Consider the following 22,711-nt stretch of genomic DNA (forward strand, 5'->3'; position numbering starts at 1 on the left):
AATGTCATTCATAATGACTGCTGAAGTAGGCGGATCAATAGGAATGAATTAATCTCTTTCTACAGTCAATTTATAAATTTTATATACTGAGTAGCTAGATTTTGTCTGTAAGCCAACTGGCTTAAGTTTATGACATACTAAGTTGAGTCCTCTCTGAAATCTTAGCTGTTTATCATCCTATTCACTAGCATAAACAGTTCTGGGCTATTCTTCACCAGTGTACAATGAATTATTCTGGAGGGTATCATTCAGCCCACGCTTTTAAACAGGTCTCAATTTGGGGTTCTCTAGGATGCCAGCTTGAGAGTAGAGGGAGAAAGAGTTTTCTGCAGTGCTTAGTTCCTCTGAAATTAACACTTAATCCTGAGGATTGATGATGGAAAGCAGTTTCTTGAATTTTGGGTATATATTACCCACAATTACTACCACCTATTGTAATCTACAGTTATGTCCTATTATGAAAACAAAAAGGTAATAGTCCTGGTTTGGTAATTGTGGGGTACAGCCGACTTAGGGGTCAGACTCACATATTTAGAAGTTTATAACTGCTATTTTAAAGAAAGAAAAATGCATTATAACATCTTCTGTGCTGTATGATTTGGGAAATGCCTTTAAATTTCAGTGCAATAGTTGTTTAATAAAGGAGGAGGGACCCAAAGAACTAGGTATAACTTCTGATGCAGCAAGCACAATTGAATTATTTATACACATTTATTCCAAGCAACAGAAGGAACATGAATTGCAACATTAGTTCCAGAGTGCAGACATCCATTACCTGCAAGGATGCTTAGATATGCATTCTTGATGTCAGAGAACTAGAGTTCTATACAAGAGTACTTTTTATAGAATGAGTGATTGAATGGCTGTGTAATTTGTAAATTTAGACACACAGATGAAGAGGGACAGGTGGGAAGACACTGTCTGAAGTGATCACTACTTCCCTCTTCTGGTTTCCAGAAATTTAGCCTGCAAACTTCAAGAATTTTAGATCTAAAAATAACCTACCTGACACTGTCTGGTCTTGGAAATGTTTGCCTTTGAACATGCAGGGGGTTTCTGCTTTTCACTTTTAGTTTAGGTATTTAAGTACTCCCTGTTGCTGTAATATTTTACCACTTTATAGCTCATAATCTGTAATGTTCTTTTATCTGTGTGTATTCCTACCAGGTATCACTAAACAGGTAACTCCACATCAGTTGGGAAGTGGAAACACCACTATTACCAATATTGCCTATAGTTATACAGGAGATCTGGGCTGCAGAGCATAGACTCAGACCTGTGTTTCCCAGTTCCAGACTAGACCCTGATGACTAGACAATGCCCTGTCTGTATTTTGTTGCTCATATTGGGGTTCAAGTACCTTATAAATTTAAGAGAAAACTAGAATTTACTGGAGAACTAGTTTTCCTTTTTGGTTTAATATATTTTAGCTACAGTTAACCATGTCTTGTATAAATTGTATTATGACTTTTAATATACTGACAGCTGGAACCCATCTGCCTGGTCTGGAAGAAGGCACTGAGAAGGAATTAAATGCTGTGATGCTGAAAATGGTGGCTGCCCTTACAGTGAGGTCTGTGAGGAACACTGGTAAGAAATGACATATGACTGCATTACCTTTGTGATATTTGGTGGTAAGTGGCCATGATGCCTCTTCAGGAGCACCAACAAATCTTCCGACTTTTGTGCTTCAGTGAGAAGTGGAGGACAAAAGCTAGAAGTGTAGGGATAACAGTGTCACACCAGGAAGAGATGTGGCAAAGATATTCTCATTCTGCATAATGAACTTTATCCCAGTAGTCACCCTGTTTCCCTCATCCATGTGGATACTCCTGAAGCATTTACATAGAAAACACAAACTTACCTTGTGGAAAACAAGACTGTGTGTGTAAGTTTTGTGTATTGTTTGTTCATCCAGATTTTCTTCCGTGGTATCTGTTACTTGAAATCTTGATGGGATCAGACTCATGCTGAGTAACTAACACTCTGTTGTGGTTTAAGCCCAGCTGGTAGAAGCTGCTCACTGATTCCCCCACCCCCCCCTCCAGCCCCGATGTGATGAGGAGAAAATATAAAGAAATGCTTGTGGGTTGAGACAAGGACAGGGAGGGATCACTCACCACTTACAGTCACTGGCAAAAGGCAGGCTCAACTTGGGGAAAAAACAAAATCAATTTAATTTACTACAAATCAAATCAAAATAAGGATAATGAGAAGTAAAACTCAAATCTTAAAACACCTTCCCCCCAACCCTCCGGTGGCTCAACTCCACTACTGGTTTTCTTTACCTCCTTCCCCCGAGGATGGGAGTTATGGTCAGGTCAGTTCGTTGGTCAGGTCAGTTCATCACAAGTTGTCTCTGCGGCTCCTTCCTCCTCAGGGGGAGGACTCCTCACTCTTCCCCTGCTACAGCATGGGGTCCCTCCCACAGGAGACAGTCCTTCATAAACTTCTCCAACATGGGTCCTTTCTGTGGGCTGATTTTCAGTCACAGACTGCTCCAGCATGGGTTCTCCCATAGAGTCCCAGTCATCTTTAGGGGCATCCACCTGCTCCAGCATGGGCTCATCCCCAGGCTGCAGGTGGGCATCTGTTCCCCCACTCACCTCCATGGGCGTTGGGGGACAGCCTGCCATCTCACCACAGGCTGCAGGGGCATCACCTCCTCCAGCGCGCCTCCTCCCCCTCGTTCTTCACTGACCTTGCTGTCTGCAGAGGTGTTCTTTCACATTCCAATCTCCTCGCCCTTTGCAGGTTCCCCTTCTTAACTCTGTTCTCCCAGAAGCGCTACCACTGTCACTGATGGGCTTGGTCTTGGCCAGAGGCGGGTCCGACTTGAAGCCAGGGAAGCTTCTAGCAGCTTCTCACAGGAGCCACCCCTGTAGCCCCGCCTCTGCTACCAAAATCCCACCACACAAACCCAAAACACACTCATACATTTAGTATTGGTGTACCCAAGAGGTGTATGTGTGGCGAATCTTGTGGAACATAGTGATATAGAAGTTAACTCTTCTGAATACTGGAATCCATGTTTGCAGCATCTTACACAGCGCAAATATATTGTCACAAACTTTCAAACAGTCCCCTTCATAAACTAAAGAGACGTTTAAGCTGAAAACTAATAAGGTGTCTTTTCATCCATTATTGTATTAGAAAGCAGGCTTGAGAGGTGGGCCTGTGCAAACCTCATGAAGTTCAACAAGGCCAAGTGCAAGGTCCTGCACATGGGTCGGGACAATCCCAAGTGCACATACAGCCTGGGCAGAGAATGGGTTGAGAGCAGCCCAGAGGAGAAGGACTTGGGGGTGTTGGTTGATGAGAAGCTCAACGTAATCTGGCAATGTGCATTTGCAGCCCAGAAAGCTAATTGTATCCTGGGATGCATCAAAAGCAGCATGACCAGCAGGTTGAGGGATGTGATTCTCCCCCCCTACTCCACTCTTGTGAGACCCCACCTGGAGTACTGTGTTCAGCTCTGGGGCCCCCAACATAAGAAGGACGTGGACCTGTTGGAGGAAGTCCAGAGGAGGGCCATGAAGATGATCAAGGGGCTGGAGCACCTTTCCTATGAAGACAGGCTGAGAGAGTTGGGGTTGTTCAGCCTGGAGAAGAGAAGGCTCTGGGGAGAACTTATAGGGGCTTTCCAGTACCTAAAGGGGGACTACAGAAAAGCTGGAGAGGTATTTTTTACTAGGGCATGTAGTGATAAGACCAGGGGTGATGGCTTTGAACTGAAAGAGGGTAGATTTAGTTTAGAGGTAAGGAAGAAATTCTTCACTGTGAGGGTGGTGACACACTGGAACAGGTTGCCCAGAGAAGTTGCAGATGCCCCATCCCTGGAAGTGTTCAAGGCCAGGCTGGATGGGGCTTTGAGCAACCTGGTCTAGTGGAAGGTGTCCCTGCCCATGGCAGTGGGGTTGGAACTAGATGATCTTTAAGGTCCCTTCCAACCCAAACCATTCTATGATTCTGTGATTAGAAACCATCGTCATCCAGTCATTTTATCCCTGCTTGTTATTGTGCCACTCAGTTTGTGTCGTCTGTAGCTTAAACAGCTCTTTTTGCCTCTCCTGCTATATTTGTAGAAATGTGGCACTTCATACCAACACTGAAAATCTGCCTGTGAAAACTACAAGTAAAGCATAGTTTAAGTAACAAATGATATCGTATTTGTCCCCAGTTGTTCTGAAGGACTATGGAATGGTGCCATATATCAAGATATTTTTGGATGATGAGTGCTACAGGAGTGCTACTCTCAGCATCTTGGAGCAGCTATCAGTCATCAATTATGAAGAATATATGAGCATTATCATTGGAGCCCTCTGTTCTTCTACTCAAGGGGAACTACATCTGAAACTAGATCTGCTGAAGGTAATTAATGTGGCTTCCCACGTGGTTGTTGTTTTCTTGGAAACTGCTTGGCTTGTGGCAAATTGCTCTTAATCTCACCCCTAGCTCTGTATTTTTCCAAGAAGGTAAGTGCAGAAGAAAAAAGAGCCATGGGCCAGTTTTTGATTTTGGTAAACTGGGCGCTTTGATTTTTAGTGATGTGTCTGTGGTCAACACCTTCACCTAGTATCAGATTGTGAAGTATTTTGAAGACTTAAATAGTAATGCAGAACAGAGAAATGGAAATGGCAAAGGGCACAGTTGTATGAGCAGTTCTATGTAACGTGACAGAGAAAGGAGAGACAAACATGAATGAAAGTGGAAGAGATGTGGAGGGAGGATATGAGAAGAGGTGAAGGAGTAAGATTGGAAAGGGCAGGGTAGGCATGAGATAAACAGCTTGATACTGATAATTTTCTGAGGTTGAAACTTTGCTGTCCTTAATTTTGTCACCCCTCACATACACTAGTGTCATGGAAAGAGATGTGAGATGATGGAAAGAAGGAATCTTATGAATGTTTGGAGGAAGGAACTAGAACTATTCATATCCTCTATTGTGTTTATAGAGGGTCTGATCCATAAGCAATGAAGCAGGGGAAAGAATCAGTGTGCTTTATTTTGGTTTAGATCACAGGCATCATATTGAAAAGCAGCAGTGTTGTAAGCAGTTTCATTCTACCTTCTCTACCAAGTGTGAACTGAATTCACCTTTCAGCATGATATAGCAGCTGCTTCTGTGATAAAAGAACCATGTTACTTTAAGAAAACAAAAACGTGACAAAGTTTATAGCTTTGATATGAAACAGTAAACTTTAACAATATTTGTGGAAAAGTTGAGTACAGTGTCCAATCTAATATGAAAATAAATGCAGCTGCAGTGTCTGATTTTGACAAATGATAACTGTATTAAAGCATAATGCAAGCAAATGAATTTATTATCTACACCCATTGGGACTATGATTGTGTTACACAAAAATTCAGATTGATTTGCTAATATATATTTAGCTGTTAAAGCCTAAGCCCAAATGCAATTAGCACTGCCGTATTCCATCGTGGCACGTGGACGATTATGACGAATAACAAATAATGGAATGTGAAATAAATTCTGTTAACATTAACTGGGTTAGGGGGTTTCCAGCAGACATCAGTTTTATAGATTCAAGACAGAGGAATACTAACTCATAGGTGATTAAATTCTAACTGAGTTAGAGCTGGAGGAAATGTAGTTACTGTTGACCTTCTCTGAAATGTGTTAAAGCCATCCTGATAACTTCAACTCTGAGTTATTAAATTCACTCCCTGTTCAGAAGTCTCTGCCTGGTTTGATACATTATCATACAAAATTGAATGACAGTAATAGAGTTCCCCCTCCCCCTCCACTTCTGGCAACCATTTCTCACAGTCCTAGATCCTGTTACAGGGAGATATATTTATGTTAGAAACTGTTCCTCTTCAGCAGGTTGTGAAGTGAACCTCTTTCATTGGATATCTGTTGGGAAACTTTATATGTAAAATTAGCCCTTTCCAATGTGAAAAGGTACAGCCTCAAATTGAAAGGTCCCTGGTGCCTGAAAGAGCATCATATTTACAAAATGAATTGTGCAACATACAAAAAACCTGGGATGGATTACATTCAAATACAGTAGACTGTTTCCTTACAATCTCTTCTTTCTCAGTAATGTTATTTCCACCACTACAACTCTTAACTTTTCTAGATTTGTTTTAAAATGGCAAGCTCATAGCATTCAAAATTTACAAGTGGTATAGGTTGGTTTTCACGCATGGTAATATTGTCAAGTGGCATTCACTTACAACCTGCTTTAAGCCCATTGAAGTTAGAGAAAATCTAATCACTTAATTATCTTGGGATCTGACTCTTTATGGCTTTTTTTCTCTGAAGTGTTGTGCAGACTTTAAAAATGCCTCTGCTGAGAAATGGAATTATTATTGCCTTTATTAATGAGGAGAGCCTGCTGCCTGCAGTGTTCTTTCGGCCATCCTGTGTCACTGCCTTTTTGGAAAGGGTCTGCTCAGTCATATGAGCAAAAGTCCAGTGTGGCTTCTCATGTGTATTCAGGGCTGAAGGAAGACTTGCCTATAGAGAGCTGTGCTGCCTTCCCAGTTACTAAATGAGGTTATTTACAATTGAATCTCTGCTTTTATTTATTTAAGGCAAAGGCAGATTTCTTGAGAGAGTCTGAGGACACTGTTGAAAGAACAGCCAAAGGTCTGAAACTACCTCTGGCCAGACTGACTAGGATGTGTAATGCAGGAAATTTGATTTCTTCGCTTATTCCTGTGAGCTCTATTCTCTACCTGTGAGGCTGACTGCATGGGTTGCTCCAGAGGGTGCATTCAAGTCTTGGTTGTTTGACTCATTGGGTATATGGGGGAAGGGAGGAGGAGAAAAGTTGTGCAGTGGTGACCTTTACTTTGACCAACTTTTTTTTTTCTTTTTTTTTTTTTTTTTTTTTTTTTTTTGTCAAAGAGTGAAATTTTGGTGAAAGACTTTTGGTACAAACTTGGAATTTTAAAATAATCTGAAGCTTCTTTGTCCCTTGGTTTAACTGCTTCTTTTGTCTCCTTTCTTCCCAATGTTTGTAGTCACTCCTAAGGATACTGGAGAGTCACAAGAGCCATTCAGCTTTCAGAACCTGCAGTGGATTCAATGGACTCTTGTCCCTTCTCTCAGATATGGAAGGTGCATTGCAGGACCCTCCATCTGGGCTGTGGACAGGAGTTGGGCAGAATTGCATATTGGAGCTTGTTTTCTACACACTTCAGGGGATATCAGCAGCCCTGCACCTGGACCCTGTCAACAGCTACTTCTTCCAGAGGAATGGTCTCTTTGAAAAGATGGCAGAGGATCTCGGGTCACTTGGATGCTTCTGGACACGAAGGGAATGGCAAATCCCTGTGACCCTTGAGAAGACAAGGACCTTTGCGGAATTCTTGGATGCAGCTTTCTGTTCTTCAGAACCTTTCCCAATGTGGCTAAAGAACTGCATATGGATTCTGAATTTTCTTGATCACATGGTCAAAGGAAACCTCCATCTGAAGAGCTACTTCAAGGAGACAAAGACAGAGATGGGAGAGGGAGAGGCATCAAGAGATGATCAGGAGGGACCCCAAGCTCAGGAAGAGCATCCTGCTGTTTTCAAAAGGCCAGGCAACAAATTACCTGCCTCTGCCTACAGGCAATGGGGAAACCCTGAAGAGAAGTAAGTCTTTATTTACTACAGGAAATAGAAAAGTAAGACTGGTATCTCCATTTTATATGGTAGTAAACTGAGGTAAGGTGTGACATAACCTGCCTAGAACAAACAAATCAGTGTCACAGTCCCAACACCCAGGCCTCCAGACAGCAGAAATCATCTCTTTTTGAAAGGTAAATGGTGCTACACATGGGGGCATGTGTTCAGTGGAGCAGAGTGACACACAACTCCGAGAGTTACAGTTTGTGCTGATGGTTCTGACACGTGCAATGTGGGAGTAGGAATGGGGTCCAAGGAAAAGGTTGCTGGGACTTGAAGCTTGTCTTTAGTGTCTGCTTGAATCTGCCCCGATCAATTTTGATTTTCTCAGTTATGTGGAAATCTGTTTCCAGTCACCTGGTACCTTAAAAATAAAAACTATTTTAGGTTATTTTAAATGCTCTTCCATGCATGTGCATCCAGACAGGTGTACAGACACACACAGTCTCACTCATTTACTCATACAGCTGAAAGAGAGAATATTGGAAAAGCAATAATAATGCTGCCTGCCTCGTATAATGAAGGATTATATCAAAATATATATACTTTGCAGGAAGAAAAGACTACATCAGAAATCAACGTAGCTGTCAGCTGTGAATCAATTATGAATAACTTGCATTTCATAACTTGTGAGATCTTCTGCACCTTCATGTGTCTGTAGCTTGATCTTGAATCTCTCAGTCCTTTTCTCAAAAATGTTTCTGGTTGGAGTTATGCTTAAAAAAGCTAAGTTTATAACTGTGAGATTCCTTCAGCCCTTATTGTAGGTTATTCCACAGTCATCTTCCAGGTTTAAAGACCAAGTCATTAGGTCTGCCACTTGTAGCTAGCAGTCACTGAAGTCAGCAGAACTTTCATTCTCTGAGTACTGAGGCAGGCTGAGTAAGTATTTCTGGTCATATTTGTACTGGTTTGAAGGAACCAGAAAAACCTGCAGTAGATTTCTTTGCTCCTTGTGCAGCTGATTTTTAAAATAGTCATGGAGAAGTTTGCTCCCTATCACCACTCTTTGAATTACACTGGAAGCTTCTGGTTAGATAGTGCTGGGGAGAGGGCTTGGTGGCTCAGGAGGAATGAATACTCTTTTCAAAGTAGATCTTCCTAGCCCCATTTAGGAGAACATGGGTCAGTGTGCGGAGACTATATGGATGGTGGTGGTTATAAGAAGTCCTTAGCCTGTAGCTTATGTGTAAAAGGGAGGCTCAGGGAAGGTGAGGGAGAAAGAGTAGATCAGTGGCAATGCTGGCAAGGGTATGGCTCTGTCTTCTGCTTATTTTTCTCAAGTTACTAGATCTGAAACGTAAAGCAAGGCTTCCTAGGTCCTGTGTTGTTTTGCCTGCTGAGCTGTGAGGCTGTGTAGTAACTGAATGAATACAACCTGTGGGGAAATTAATCATATCAGTTGGGATCCATTCAGTTCACAGTGTCTGGTTTGGGACAGTTGGGCTTTGGTTCTGGGATGTGAAGGCACAAAAGGAAGCCAGATTAGCTAGAGGTGGCTGGAGACTGTCCAGGACAAGTGTATGCAAACACAGCAGAGGAACTTGTTCTGGCAAGCTGTCAATCTTCAGGCCACACAGCCTGTATCCCTTTCCAGCAGTAAATTTTCTGAAAATAAAAAATAAGAAATCAAGTTCCAAGAGTTCCTGCAAGCCTGTGGTTCCCCTGATGCATCCTCCTCTTAGCTGTACTCCATGCTCACACTTCCTCCTGAAGAAGGCTTCAGCCTGGGGCTATGCAGCTTGAAAGGAGGAACTTGAGTGCAGTCAGCATAGGTGGCATGTGATGCCCCATCCTGCAAGATGTATTTAACATCCCTGAGGAGGGGGAAAGGAGGTCATTCTATGGGAGCCTGTGACTGAGAGAAAAATCAGCATTTTAACTGGATAATATTCTAGCCCCTTACACTGTCCTGTGGTCAATGATGCTGCAAGCTGCTGGGCCACAGGGCAATTGACCCTTTCATTCCCATCTGAAAAACAGCGCTCTGTGTTCCTGCTCCTGCACTAATGTTTGAAATACCTTCGGTGACAGATGAGGTCTCTGTTTTTCCTTTTGCTCCTGGTGATTAGAGATACCTTACTGCAAACTGTGTTAACTGAGGGTGATCTCTCTTTGGGAGTGAAGCCCCTCTTCATGTCCACCCTAGCAGAATGGCTGCTGCAGCTGCTGTTACCACAGACTCACTGCGCTAATGGCTTTTCAGGTTCTTTGCAGCATCTTATTTTGTCCCCAAACCCTCTTATTTATCTATTGTTTAAGTAGCAGCCAGTGCAGAGTAGATTTGGGATTCACACCATGATACTGGTAAGGTAGATGGAGTGGAATCATGGGGTTGACTGGATAGCCCTAAGGCAGGAGTGCAAGAGATGGGATATTTGCAGGGGTGAGGAGTTGGTACCAGCTTTTGTACTAAGACAAGCCAGAAAATGAGGGCCTCTTGGAAAACCGCAGAGAAGGTTGGAGACAAGGCTTATATAATTTTCTTAGAGGGGAGCAAGTATGCAGTGCTGGCAGGGAAGTTGAGGTGTAGTTCATTGCTGGTCAGGGACTTTGGATTTTTCTTCTTTGTTCTTCCTTGTTAACAGCCCTGAAGACTGCTAAACCTGCCAAGCAGTGCTCAAAAATAAGAAAATATCTCCTTATAGTTATGCCAATGTCTTAACTATTTCATGATTTTATTTACTTTTTAAAGGATCACTTTCTATTCTTGCCTTCTGATATTCACATTTCGTTAGCTCACATTTTACCTTTACTACATATCATATGGGTTATAAAAAAAATTCTCTATATGAAAGCAAAATTTTGAGGTTCGGAAGTAACCATATTTCTTCAGTGTCTAAGTCTTTAGGAAGACTCCTGCGTGGTTAGGAGAACTAGACACACTGCCTGACAATGTATTTTTATAGTGCCAGAGATGGGAATTTAAACTGAATTGAAAGTTTGGGAAGTCAGTCCTTGAAAATAGTGGCTTAGGCTAAAAATGAACTTGCTCTGGGGAGCACAGCCACAGCAGGAAAACAGACTGAAATTTCGATCCTATTGATTCTAGTGGGCCTGGATTTTGCTCTTTTAAGGTGGTTAAGGTTTTTGGGGGGAGATGAGAAGAAAGTATGTTTTCAGTATGTACTTTTTTCTTGTTCGACATTGAAAAACTCGCCCACATTCATGTCAAGTACAGATGTGTGTGTCGAAACTGGGGGCACTGCTGCAGTAAGTATTTATACCACATCTGATTTTGAATCATTACACAGAAAATATTGCAAATGAACAATTTCTTTGAGTCTTTCTTGAGGGTGCAGTAAGAATTATTTGTCACTGTGTGGCAGTGTGCTACACGTTACTTGCTGCTCTGATGTATCAAATGAGTCTTTTTGGAAGTGGCTAACATGTTACTACAGCCTTTTTACCCTCCTTTAGGTCCCTTGTAAAGGCTTTTTTTATGCTCACCCTTTTACTTGTACCCTTTGTTTTATACAGTCCATAAAGCATATTGTGCTTTATTTTTTTCAGTCTAATTATGGCTGTTAGATGTTGCCTTTTCTTTTCTCATGAGATCTATTTGGGACAGATGTTTCTGGCAGTGCACATCACAACTCTGGTTCAGAGGTGCACTCAGAAATGCTGATGATACTCTGAGCATGACAAGCCTGCAGTGCCTAAACTAGAGTTACTGCTATGCTGTGTCTTCATCTTTGAGATATATCTGACCTCTAGCCTGCATCATGGCATAAGCAGATCTTCTCTGTGGTAACTCTGATGCCACAGTTCATTCCTGTGCCTGAATGTACAAAGGTGATACATGGCAAAAATGAAAACTGGTGGGGAAGCACAGACATTTAACTTTTTTTTTTACTAGTTTAAGTAGATTCTGGTGTTGGAAAGGAAGGGTGGCATACTGATTTCGTCAAGATTGTCTCATCTTTAATATTGCTATTACGGTTTTAAAGTATGCCAGTTATAATAGGACCAAAATTACTGCTTGAAAATAGAAAATGTAACACTAGTTCTGGGCTGATGCATCAGAGAGGCCCCTCTGGTTGCCTGTTCTCTCTGTACTGCAAGTACCTTCAAAGGCAAAGGTAGTTTAAAGAGGCTGCTGCACATCTTTGAATGTGCAGGTGCCCGAGTTGTGAGCTCATGAGCAGGTTATGTCCTGTCTTGGTTACTCAAAGGAGGCTTCCAGCTGTTCCAGGTCATCTGTATTGTTTGCTTAGTTCCAAATGCTGAGCCTATTACTGCTAAGAGGATTTAATGCTGTACTCTGCTGGAATATTGTTGGACCCTCTTTGCTGATCTTAATGATAATTATGACAGTAAGTCTTATGCGTCTCTTTCCTGCAGGTGGGAAATGGGTGACTGCACCATTGTAAATCCAGGTGCTGTCTGTGTTATGGTGAGGTTGTTGCCAAAGCTGTACAGAAAGGGACACTCTCAGGTGAGTCTGAATGTATCAAAGTGCTGTCTAAACAATGTCTGCTACTTTTCTGTAGCTTCATTTCCAAGAATTGCTTACTCTTTGCAGATGTAGAAGTACTGAAATTTACCTAGAACACTGGCAAGAGGAACAGTGCAAATTTCACTGAGTCAACAGATATAAGAACAATAAAGGCTCTTGGCTATCAGTTTGACTAAGTGTTTCTATACCTATCTGATGCAGTGCATGGGTCTTGGTCCCAGAATACTTACTGCAAAGGCACAAGTGTAGAAGTCCCTTGAAAATTGTTTAAAATACTGCTAATGGACCTAGCAACCAGAACAGTCTGGCTTTTTAGGCCTAACCGTCCATAAACTTTCAATGAAACTTAGAATCTGCTTTGCTTTGTCAAACCTTCTATGCACACACCCAATCTGAACAAGCATATTGCCTATATTGTATCTATCTGGTCTAAAATACTTGAATACAGTTAAAGTACATACGGAGGGATTGAAATAAAACCAGGTTGTTCATTCAGAGCTATGGAAGGTGGGAGTGCCATTAACTGCTGGCACATCCCAACTCTGTGTAGTGGAACCAAGCCATCAGCTAGTGAAATTTTAAGTACAGTAATTAATTTCTGAAAAACAAGTAGAACAGTTAATTGGATGAGAGAGAGTGTCATCAAGAAATTTATCAGAGCTGGCTCTAGGGCTAAGCTCTATGAGAGAGAAAGTCTCTCAGACCCTCAGTAGATGGCAGTGTTCTTAAAAATATGAAAGACTAGAGCACAAATTCCAGCAATTTCAGTTATGTATTTAAGTGTGTTCATCTTTTCTTCCCTTTTCACTCATTTTTTCTTAGTCAACAAGAAATTATTAATGATAGTGTTTGCTGTTGTGAATAGGATTGCCTCAGGTAAAATGGGACCTCAGTTGTGTGGGGTCCTACATAGTCAGACTCTAGCTAGAAGTTAAAACATGTCCTGAAGAGTTTTTCATCAAATGACCCACAAAAAGGATAGAGGAAAAATAGGATTTTTCTGGCTAATTCTATGTAAAAGTGGGTGAGAGAATGAGTGGAACCTCGTGTCCCATAACTTGGGCAGCTCACTGATGCTGCCAGGTAGTGACACAAAAGGCTGGACTTTAGTACCTTTAATCATAACATATACCATGACATGAACCCTTGTGCAATGAGATGCTACTTGGAACATGGGAGTTGGGCAAGATCTGTTGCAAAAGGTGGACCTCAATGGCTAGTGAAAGGGAGCTACTTGGTAGAAGGATAATAACTGAGGGAATTTCTCTTTGAATAGATCTATTCTGTCCCAAACAGGGTATTATTCTTTCTTTTAGTGCAACAGTGTTTGACAGCTATATAAGAGATGAAATAATTTCTTTGTGGGTGGAACTCTTTCACTGCAGACTTTCATTAAAAAATCTGAAGGGCCTTCTTGCTCTGAGTGTGGGTCAAATCATACATTTTTCAGGAGCAATGGTGAAGAACAGACAGTAACTCACCTCTTTCTGCTTGTTTTAGTACTGTGACAGATCTTTTAGGCCAAGGTGTTCAGGACTAATCTGGAAAAATCTTCAGAATCAGTTTAAGTCATGTGCAATCCTTTGTTTTCACAGAAATGGCAATGAGAAAGCAGTGCTTTTACAGAAACATTAATGGAACTCAATAAAATTAATGTACTTTGATTCTGATCCTCAGAGATAATATCCATTTCCTGCCAAATTTGCAGCTTCTCAGTGACCTTTGTCGGACCCAAGCAGTGATGGGCTGAAGAAATGTTGAGCCTGTCAGCATAGAAAAAACAACAGCAGACGGTAAAACAGGTGGTCTTGCACTTCAGCCATTTCTTCTGACTGTCTAGAATGACAATTAAAAGCTGAGGAGAATAGATTTGTGGTTGTATATTACTGCTATTCCTAGTTATGATCAAAAATAATTTGAATGTCATATGGGGATGAAATTTTGCTTAAAAGCCTTAACTCCTCCCTCCCGAAGAGACAGTCTTTGAGTCAGTAAACTGTATGTAGAGGATATTGCTCATGTTCATGCCTGGGACTGGTACTAAGCCAGTTCCCATCAGACTGCAAAAAGTTTGACCAAATATAAGGTGGATTATTTTTTTTATTAATGTGCTGCCTCTTCAGTGATGAAAGATAGCATTGTCACATGTTTCAAAAACTAAGTAAAGTGAGGCAGGTTAACATCTACTTTAGATATGTGGCTCAGGATATTGACAGGGTTTTTTTCTACCTTAAAAAGAAAGAAGTTTCCCCTCAGACATATGTCATCCTTATCTGACATTTTAGAACTGTGGCTTTTAAGAGTCCAGAGTGTCATGAAAGATCATTCCCCTTTGTGATGTCAGATAAGGAGATGTCCTAGATCAGACAAGGCTGGGAAAGGGAAATAAAAGGACTTTTGAGAAGAAAATCAAAGCATGATTGAGTTCTGTGTCATCATCCTGGCAGGTTTCTTGTGAGTATGGACAAAAAAAATCCTCACATGATTCATTATGTAAATCATCTGTACTTATGTTAAATAATATTATTGCTTCCACAGCTGGATTTGTTCTTTCTATTCTTATCCATGTCTCTCCTATGATGAACTGCTGTCATATTCACTGTTGTAAAACTAAAACATTGTGCATCAATAAGGACTTTGCACCTTTTTAAACACCTTTATCCCTGGTTTAAATTTAGCCTGAACTAGTTGTTCTCACTGTAGATGTTAACAGCATAACACTTTCCAAGTATATGTACTTCTTAAAAATGTAAATTCTTTCCAAACTGAAAAGGTTTCTGACATAGCTAGATATGGCTCACCGAAGACTGTGTGACATTTGAGATTTGTCTGACTTTAGACTTGTGTTACTGTTATCACTGCTAATGTAACTGTTAATATCACTGTGAATTCCTAAATTACTGCACTGCATTTTCTGCACAAGGAAATTCTTTGGGTATTTGGCTAGAGCTTCATTTCCCTTTGGGTTGTGCAGCCAAGGCTTTGAGAGAAGAGAGAGGAGAATGGACTAGAACTCTGGTAGGAAGGAGGCTAGCAACACCTTGCCTGTGGGTCCTCCAGCCTGCACTGGTAGCTGAAGTTCAGCTCTTTCCCCTGAGCACTTTCCTGCAGGCTTTGCTCCAGCCTTGTCCCCTGGGGGATTTTTCTTTGCTAAGCCTGATTACAGCACTTTTTTTTTTTTTTTTTTTTTTTTTTAAAGAAAATGCACAGCTTGTCTGCATGTTCTTTCCCAAGGTTATTTTTAGGCTTTTAGTAAGAAATTTGTTCATTGATCAACCAACTTCTGAAGCTTTCACTGTTTATACAGACCAAGTAATTTTCTTCCTGTTCGCCCAACCCCGCAACCTGCCCTTTTATTTGTCCTGTTTCTTTTGCTATTCACTTTCTCCTTTAAAAGCAGTCAGTGTCTCTAAAGTTGCACTAAAATATTGGTAATGTACCCTGGATTGAAGGGATAGGAACTCTGCCAAGAATCCTTGGCTAACTATACTGAAGATCATTTTCTATTTTGTCTTGTTTTTTGTGCAATCATATCATTTATAAGGTGGCACACAGAGGCAGCTTTGCCTTTCTCTCAGGTGTCCGATGAACATCATATTACAGCACTGCACAGTAGCTTAGAAAAATGAGGAGACACTCACTGCGTTTGGCTAATACTGTGTGTGTGTGGGGGAAATACTGCAACTAATGTAATCTGGTGACCAAGAGGTCTGTCAGACCACCAGAATTAACAAAAGGATTCTTCAAATTTCAAAGAGGTTTTGTTGCCTGGCTTCAAATGGTCAAGACTTACTAGTGTAATTTCTTTAGAAGGCAATAGTAGCTCTGGTATTCATATGAGGGAAGCTCTGTAGCTTCTCTTACGCACAAGGTATACCCAGGGGAAATATGAAAAGCCTGATAGATATGATATAATTTTTGTGGGGCATTTAACTAGGCCCTATCTAGCTCCATGTTTTTGGAAAAGTACAAACAGTTCACACAGTTCATAGAGCTTTTTTTCCCTGTCCACCTGCAAGGATGCATGAACCCAAGTTATTCTGTAACTTTGTAAAACCCAGTTATACATACTGTCAGCAAAGGAAGTTTTGATTGTTAAGGTCTGTGAGTGGATTTAATCAGCAAAATATTGTGGTAGAATGGGAATGTGCTTGCAGCTGGGAACTGTGCATCAGGAATTTGAGCTGTGATAAATTTATGAATTATTTAATTTTGGTAACATCTTAAGGGGAAAAAATTGCACAGATGATTTTCAGAAGTGACTCAAACTTTCTACAGACAATGGGTTCTAAACTGATGGATGTCTAAATTTTCTATTGAAAGCATGATTTAAAATCCTGGGTCACTTGGAACTTTTTGAAAGTGCTACTTTTGATGCCTTGATTTCTTCATTGGTAAAACTAAATCTCTATCTTATGTTAAGAAGTTAATTCTAATTTTCTATGAAGGGCTTCTAGCTTTTCAAGTGAGAGGAGCTTTGAGATTGAAAAGTAAGTTTGCTTTTTGCAATTACAGACAGAATTATTGCTGTATCATTCTTAAATCTGAAGAAATCACATCCCTTTGAAGTGAACCCACACTGCCAAAGGTTCAAAGTTCTTGCTTATCTGGAACATAGCATAATAATTTTGGAGATGAATAACATCGAATTAAATTCAGCTACCAAGTTTTGAAACTGTGGGCTCTTAGGAGCAAGAATCTGGGAGCTACTTAAGCAGATTGGACAAATTGTTAAGTGACATTTTGCCCTTAAGACTCTAATCTGAGGCAGAGCTGTGAGCCCAACTGCATTCTAACTTGCACCTTCAATATCCTGATTCATGGTGCAAGTAGTATGCGTTAGGAAAATCAATCCATGCATATAGAAACACGTAGCCTGGTTTCCTGGCCACCATTAATATACCCACTAAAATCTCATTTTACTGGAACCAAGATCCATGAAAACAGCACATTTTATTCAAAACAAGGCAATGCTGGTATTGACAAAAATGCTAAGCTAATGAAAACAATCAATTTTTTTTTGTATGCCATTATGCTTTTATTGGATTCATTTTGTTTCACTTAGTCAAGACCTGTGTCCTTCTCTGTTTTCTCACGGTTTTATACATCTAAATACTTTCCTGCATCCAGTCAAAAATGGATTAAAATAGTAATAAAAAGATACAAAAAGTTATAAGCAAAGCTTTGATACACTGTAGCAATAAGTGTCTCTCCAAAGAACAGTGTACTTTGGTGGATGAGTTCTATATGTAAAGAGATGCACAGTGAAACTTGTGTCACTGGGAATGAACAGTCATTCAGAAAGAAGAACATGTTATTCAAAGAACTGACCCTTCAGATATAAAAAATAGTAGTTGAGTTTACAAAAACAATATGTAATTTGCATTGGATGTGCTAGTATTATTGTCTGAGTGTTGCAGTTGGGGCTTTTCGTTGCTGAGCACTTTGAAAACAAATTGCTTGTTGGCTTTGAAATTGTCCTGTACTGGTTTTGTTTAATCTGGATGCAAAAGAGCTGAATTCCTCTTTACACTTAATAAGCTAGCTTATTCTGAATCCAGTGAAGTTGCTTCTCATTCATGTTATAAAATCAAATCCCAATGTCCCAATCTTCATGTCTGTCCTTTTCTTTAAAAGTTTGCATAGATATTTCCTACAAGAATGTATGAGAAATCCAAAGAGCTCTTGGGGGTAGGGAACTTGTGTTTAAATATACGATGCACAGTTACTTTTGTGTGAAATCTAGTTAGGTCAATGGAGTAGGCTCCATTCCTAATTGGAAACAAATTGCTCTAAAGATAACTTATGAGAATTGAGATACTTCTTTAAGACCATTAAGAAGTAATAATGAAGTAAAGCTTCAACTCAGCAAAACATGTAGAGAAGTGTTTAAAATTAAGTGTTTCATGATATTGCTAGATACAGTTTTGTTTAAGAACAGTGCTTTTAGAAGAGTAGATCCTGTCAATATGACTCTACATGTGCTTAATGTTACATATATTCTGAGCTACTGTGTTGGTCTTGAAGCTTATGCCTAATAATCTGCCCTTGGTGGTGGTCTTTTCTTTTGAATGACAGTGATTGCTCTCTTCCTTCACTACCATAGTGTTGTGGCAGGAAAGCTCAACTGTGGATGGCTGAGCAGCTACTCAGGTGGATATATGCATACTGTTCAAGTGCAGAGCTTTATAGAACAGCCATGCAGTTGCACTTGAGCCTCTGGCCTTAGAGGCTTCTTCTTTTCTGGGCCAGGTTTTTACATCCAGAGATTTGACAACTGGGGTGGGGTGGGAGGGGTAGGGTGGGAATCAGTCACCATGTACTGTTTTAGTTCCAGCACACTGACTTCAGTTCTGTGTCCGTTTCAGCTTTCACAGGAAATCCAATGTGCTGTGGTTGATCATATCCAGTTCCTGGTGAAGTCAGAGAAGAGTCGCCAGGTGATGTGTGGATCTGGTTTGCTGAGTACTGTCATAACTTCCTGTCAGGATGCCTTCCGCAATAAGTGCCATCCACTGCATCTGCCTCTCACTAGAGTGTTTGAGAAGCTTGCATCACAGGCTATTGAGCCAGATGTGTTAAGGTATCAGATTCTATCTAATGGAACCAATTTGCTTTAGTGGTGCAAATTTTGCAAAGTTTCTGTAATAATTGGATACTTCATGTAGTGCTCTAATTCAGCAAGACTCAGCCTTTTGTTTCAAGTCTCATTTAATACTACTTACATATTGATCACAGAATATATGTTTAAATGACTTACTGAAGATGGTATGAGTCTGCAGTGTTCTGCTGCATCATCTCTGCAGGGGTCGTAAAGCCATTTATGAATGGTAACTAATTCAGTAGCTGCAAAATAACCAGGGTTATTCTCTCCTGGTATTCATATGGAGAAGCTGTTTCCTGAAGAGCAAAAGTGACTTTCTCTTAGCTTGGATCCATGTCAATTATAAATGCAGAAATAAAAAGTGTAGTCTTGTTTCTCAGTCTCTGTTGTTTCTACTTTGAAAATGTACTTTCTTCTTTAATGCTAGCAAATGCTAGGCATGAGAGTACCTAACAGAGATCAGAGGGCAGATGAAGTTGGATATGCAGTGGACGATTGGATTTCTTTTACTCAAAAATTGAACAGAATTCTTAAAAAAACCCCCTCCAAAACCCAAACAAACAAATAAAAACCAAAACCAAACAAAAAACCCCAAACCAAAACCAAACAAAGAACCAAAACCCAACAACAACCCCCCCCCAAACCCCCATAGATTTTTTTTCTGAAAAATTAGTAGTATTCAAAAGTATTGCTGAAGAAAATAAACCTTTGATTTTTTTTTTTCAATAGGAAAACCTTGAAAGGGGATGTGTAAAGCAAAACAAATATTTGTGATGATATAATAGAAAACATTCTTCTGTTTTATTTGGTATGTCTTTAAAATTTGATCTTCAGTAAGAAAGTTGGTCTCCATAGGGCTGAGCTGTATTTGAATGGTTGCTATGACTCCAAATTGTCTGGTTTTATTGTTTTCCCTTTTTTAGTTGTTTTCTTCTTCTTTTTTTTTTTTTTTTTTCATATGAGGCAATTTCTTTGGTTGGGAGGTGCTCCACCACTACCTTCCAGGCCCAGCACAAACAAGACTGAGGTCCTTTCATGTCAGGGGAGTGGTTCAGCTTGGAATGAAGGTAAGCACACAATGAACAGTCTGTTGCTGATACAGTGGATGGGTTATAGATGTCTCTGTAATGACAGGAAGCTGCTGTTGGAGTAGGTTGCTCCAAGAGAGGCACACTGAAGGTGGAGTATGCCTGGATGTTTTCGACTGGGTATTGCCCAGGTTGGGTGGTACTTGACCAAAAGTGAGAGCTGATCTAATGACCAGCAGAGATCAAATTATAATACATGTGCTGAAGCCAGATGCTGATATAGGCTCAGACTTTGCTGGATCAGACCAGAAGTGGTCTATAAAAATGCTAATCATATTCCACAAACCAAGGGGAGTGTCTCCTGGGTTTGCAGCATGTTTTCTCTGTGGTTTATATCTAGAAATAGAATAAAGATGTGAATAAGGAGCACAGCTTTTTGTAATCCCTAGGATACCCTTGCTTATACAGGCCATTTTCCATCCAAGTCCTTTCTCTGTTCTAAGATATTTTGCAGGTGAAATGCTACAGTAGTAGTATTTGGTGCTTAAACTGTTCTCATGTCTATGAGATACCTGGTACAGCATGGTACAAATTTGGGTCTTATGTTCTTTGCAGTCATTCTTCAGATCCTCTCCCACATGTTGGTTATACCTATTCTGTTATGGCAGAATTGAATGGTCTGTGTATAAGAAAAATGGCACCAATGAGTCAGGAATCTTTTTTACTAGAGGTGAAATCTGAAGCTGCCTGAAGATGTGTCAGGAGGAAATATGGCTATCATTTCTGCAAGCTCATCTCTCCTGCCAGCATCCCATTTTGAAATTCCTTCAGTGTAATATTTTTTGTGTATTGCCGAGGATTTCTTCAGGCTGCTGAGGATGTGTTATTTGAAGAGCATGCAGTGCTGTTCTTAGCAGTGATGAATTGAACATGGGCAAAACCTGTGACTGAAAAAAGTATTGCAGACACTGATCTGGTTAGGCATTATGTTGATCTTGTAGGTTCAGAAGAGGACATGGTGGACAGTAAAACTGATCCTCAGACAGTTGTGCCTGTCAGCAGCTCTCCTCGGGTGTCTAAGGGATCTGCATTGGCACTCCAGACTGCAATGAGTCTCATTTCCATGACGTCACCTCGAAACTTCCAGCTCCGCAGCAATGCTTTGGCTCCATCGTTTGTGGAGTTTGACATGTCCATGGAAGGATACGGGTATTGCTGCTGTTGCTTTTCTCTTTAGCTGCTCCACAGTCTCGAAGCCCTTATTCTGGACACGGCAACTAATCACTTCTCTCTCCAACTTAGTCAGTCCTTGTGCCCTGTTGCTGCCTTCCTTCCAACAATGTCGCCAACCTACTTTGTTATTGTCTTCTTGCTGATAGCCTAGGCTCTGCCTTGCTACCATGATTCTGCTGTATTAAGCCACTGCTGACCTTCAGGGATGATTTTATGTTTCTGATGAATGGGTGCTTTGCTTGCTTTTGTAGCTGTTTATACCTCCCTACCTTGGCCACTGTCATGGGACCCAGCGCAGAGCAGTCTGTCTCAGGAGGAATTGGCATGGGTAAGCACTTTGACTCACCTACAGCTTCCTGAAAGCACTGACTTTTCAGCCCCAATGAAAGTGTTCAACATTTCTAAGAAATGGCAGCAAATAAGCTGTGTATTTTAGTACACTTCTGTTTCTGTCTCCCAGTCCAGCTCTGAGCTGTATAATTCAGACTGCTCAATAAAATGCAGATCAGATGCAGCTTAATAGTGTGATGCACTAGCATTAACATTAACAATACAAATTTAAAGCGGGATGCTAAGAAAACAGTCTTAACAGGCAAAACCCACCAGATTTTATGGTAATCTCCCACAGAAGGAATAGAAATTGCCACAACATGAAATGGGATTCTCCTATAGATCAATATCCTCTGTTGGGTGAACTGGGAGATGGCTGTACCTTTTGCTTCCCAAATTTTGTGAACTTTGAGAACTTGTTTCTGGCTCAGTGCTTCCCAGCTGATGAGGTCCGTGGCATGGAGACCTAGTAGTCATTTCTCATCAGTCAATTTTAGGTCATTTATATATGTGCACACACTCATATGTGCAGCCTTTATGATACTGAAGATAGGCAGTGAAATCTAATAGAACAGAACAGAAATTAAACCTCATATTCTAATGTTTGGGCTACAAATGAAACAGGAAGCAGTTTGCTAATGTCTGCACAGGAAAACCAACGTCCTTACTGCCGTTTTTGCTTCCTGCCTGCAGGCACCAGAATGTTCCCTCCCTCAGGTGGCCTGACACTCTCCTGCTGGTTTCTGGTTAGCAAGTTTGGTTTGGTGCACAACAGTCACCCGCTCCGTTTCCTCACGGTTGTGAGGCACATGTCAAGAACAGAGCAAGAATTTGTTTGCTTTTCAGTAAACTTCTTCCCACAGGACCTTTCTTTGGTAATTTCCACAGAAGAAGTGGAATTCCAGCCGCTTGGTAAGGCTCTTCTCAGTCAAACTGCAGTGCTGTGTCCTCTGATTATCTGGAATTTTTCATTAACAAATTACCTCTTCCTATAAGTAGTCAGGATATTAATGAGACTTTTTACCTCTTCAGTTTTCTTCTGGCAGCCTGTTGTGACTCTAATCCTTGGTCATATTTCAGTTTTAAGTTTGCTGTAGGCATTGAGAATTATTCTGTGGCCTGCAACATGTGATAAAACTTAGACATCTTCTAAGGAAAACTTTTGAATGTCAGGTATATGTTTGTGTGCAGTTGTGGAGACTGGTACCTGCCTGTTCTGTGTGGCAGTAGGCAGGTTTGGAGAGTAGGACTGAGGAGTTTGGGAGTGATCTAGCTTCATAATCAAACAGTTCATTTCATGTCCTCACTTTTAGAATGTTTTCTATCATGTCAGCCTATTAATCTTTTTTCCTTGTTGAGATTTATCCCTTTCTCCTTACTGAGTACAGTAGGTACTTCAAATATGAATGTGATT

The 22,711-nt window shown here is 40.7% G+C and overlaps 1 protein-coding gene across 7 annotated transcripts in view; it reads left to right on the forward strand.

Moving 5' to 3' along the window:
- Positions 1-22,711, forward strand: part of WDFY4 (WDFY family member 4) — a 145,683-nt gene that overhangs the window by 19,125 nt on the left and 103,847 nt on the right. For 6 of the 7 annotated variants that reach the window (XM_049810150.1, XM_049810149.1, XM_049810148.1 and 3 more), the window contains exons 10-18: positions 1,486-1,590; positions 4,181-4,371; positions 6,994-7,610; positions 11,988-12,081; positions 18,471-18,685; positions 19,670-19,773; positions 20,736-20,943; positions 21,219-21,295; positions 21,991-22,209. In XM_049810150.1, the coding sequence (XP_049666107.1) occupies positions 1,486-1,590; positions 4,181-4,371; positions 6,994-7,610; positions 11,988-12,081; positions 18,471-18,685; positions 19,670-19,773; positions 20,736-20,943; positions 21,219-21,295; positions 21,991-22,209 (1,830 nt within the window). Of the gene's footprint in view, positions 1-1,485; positions 1,591-4,180; positions 4,372-6,993; positions 7,611-11,987; positions 12,082-18,470; positions 18,686-19,669; positions 19,774-20,735; positions 20,944-21,218; positions 21,296-21,990; positions 22,210-22,711 lie in introns of those variants that run through there. The other variant, XM_049810151.1, reaches the window with a different exon arrangement.

This window comes from Accipiter gentilis, chromosome 9 (genome assembly GCF_929443795.1).
Source record: "Accipiter gentilis chromosome 9, bAccGen1.1, whole genome shotgun sequence".
Lineage (NCBI taxonomy): Eukaryota > Metazoa > Chordata > Aves > Accipitriformes > Accipitridae > Astur > Astur gentilis.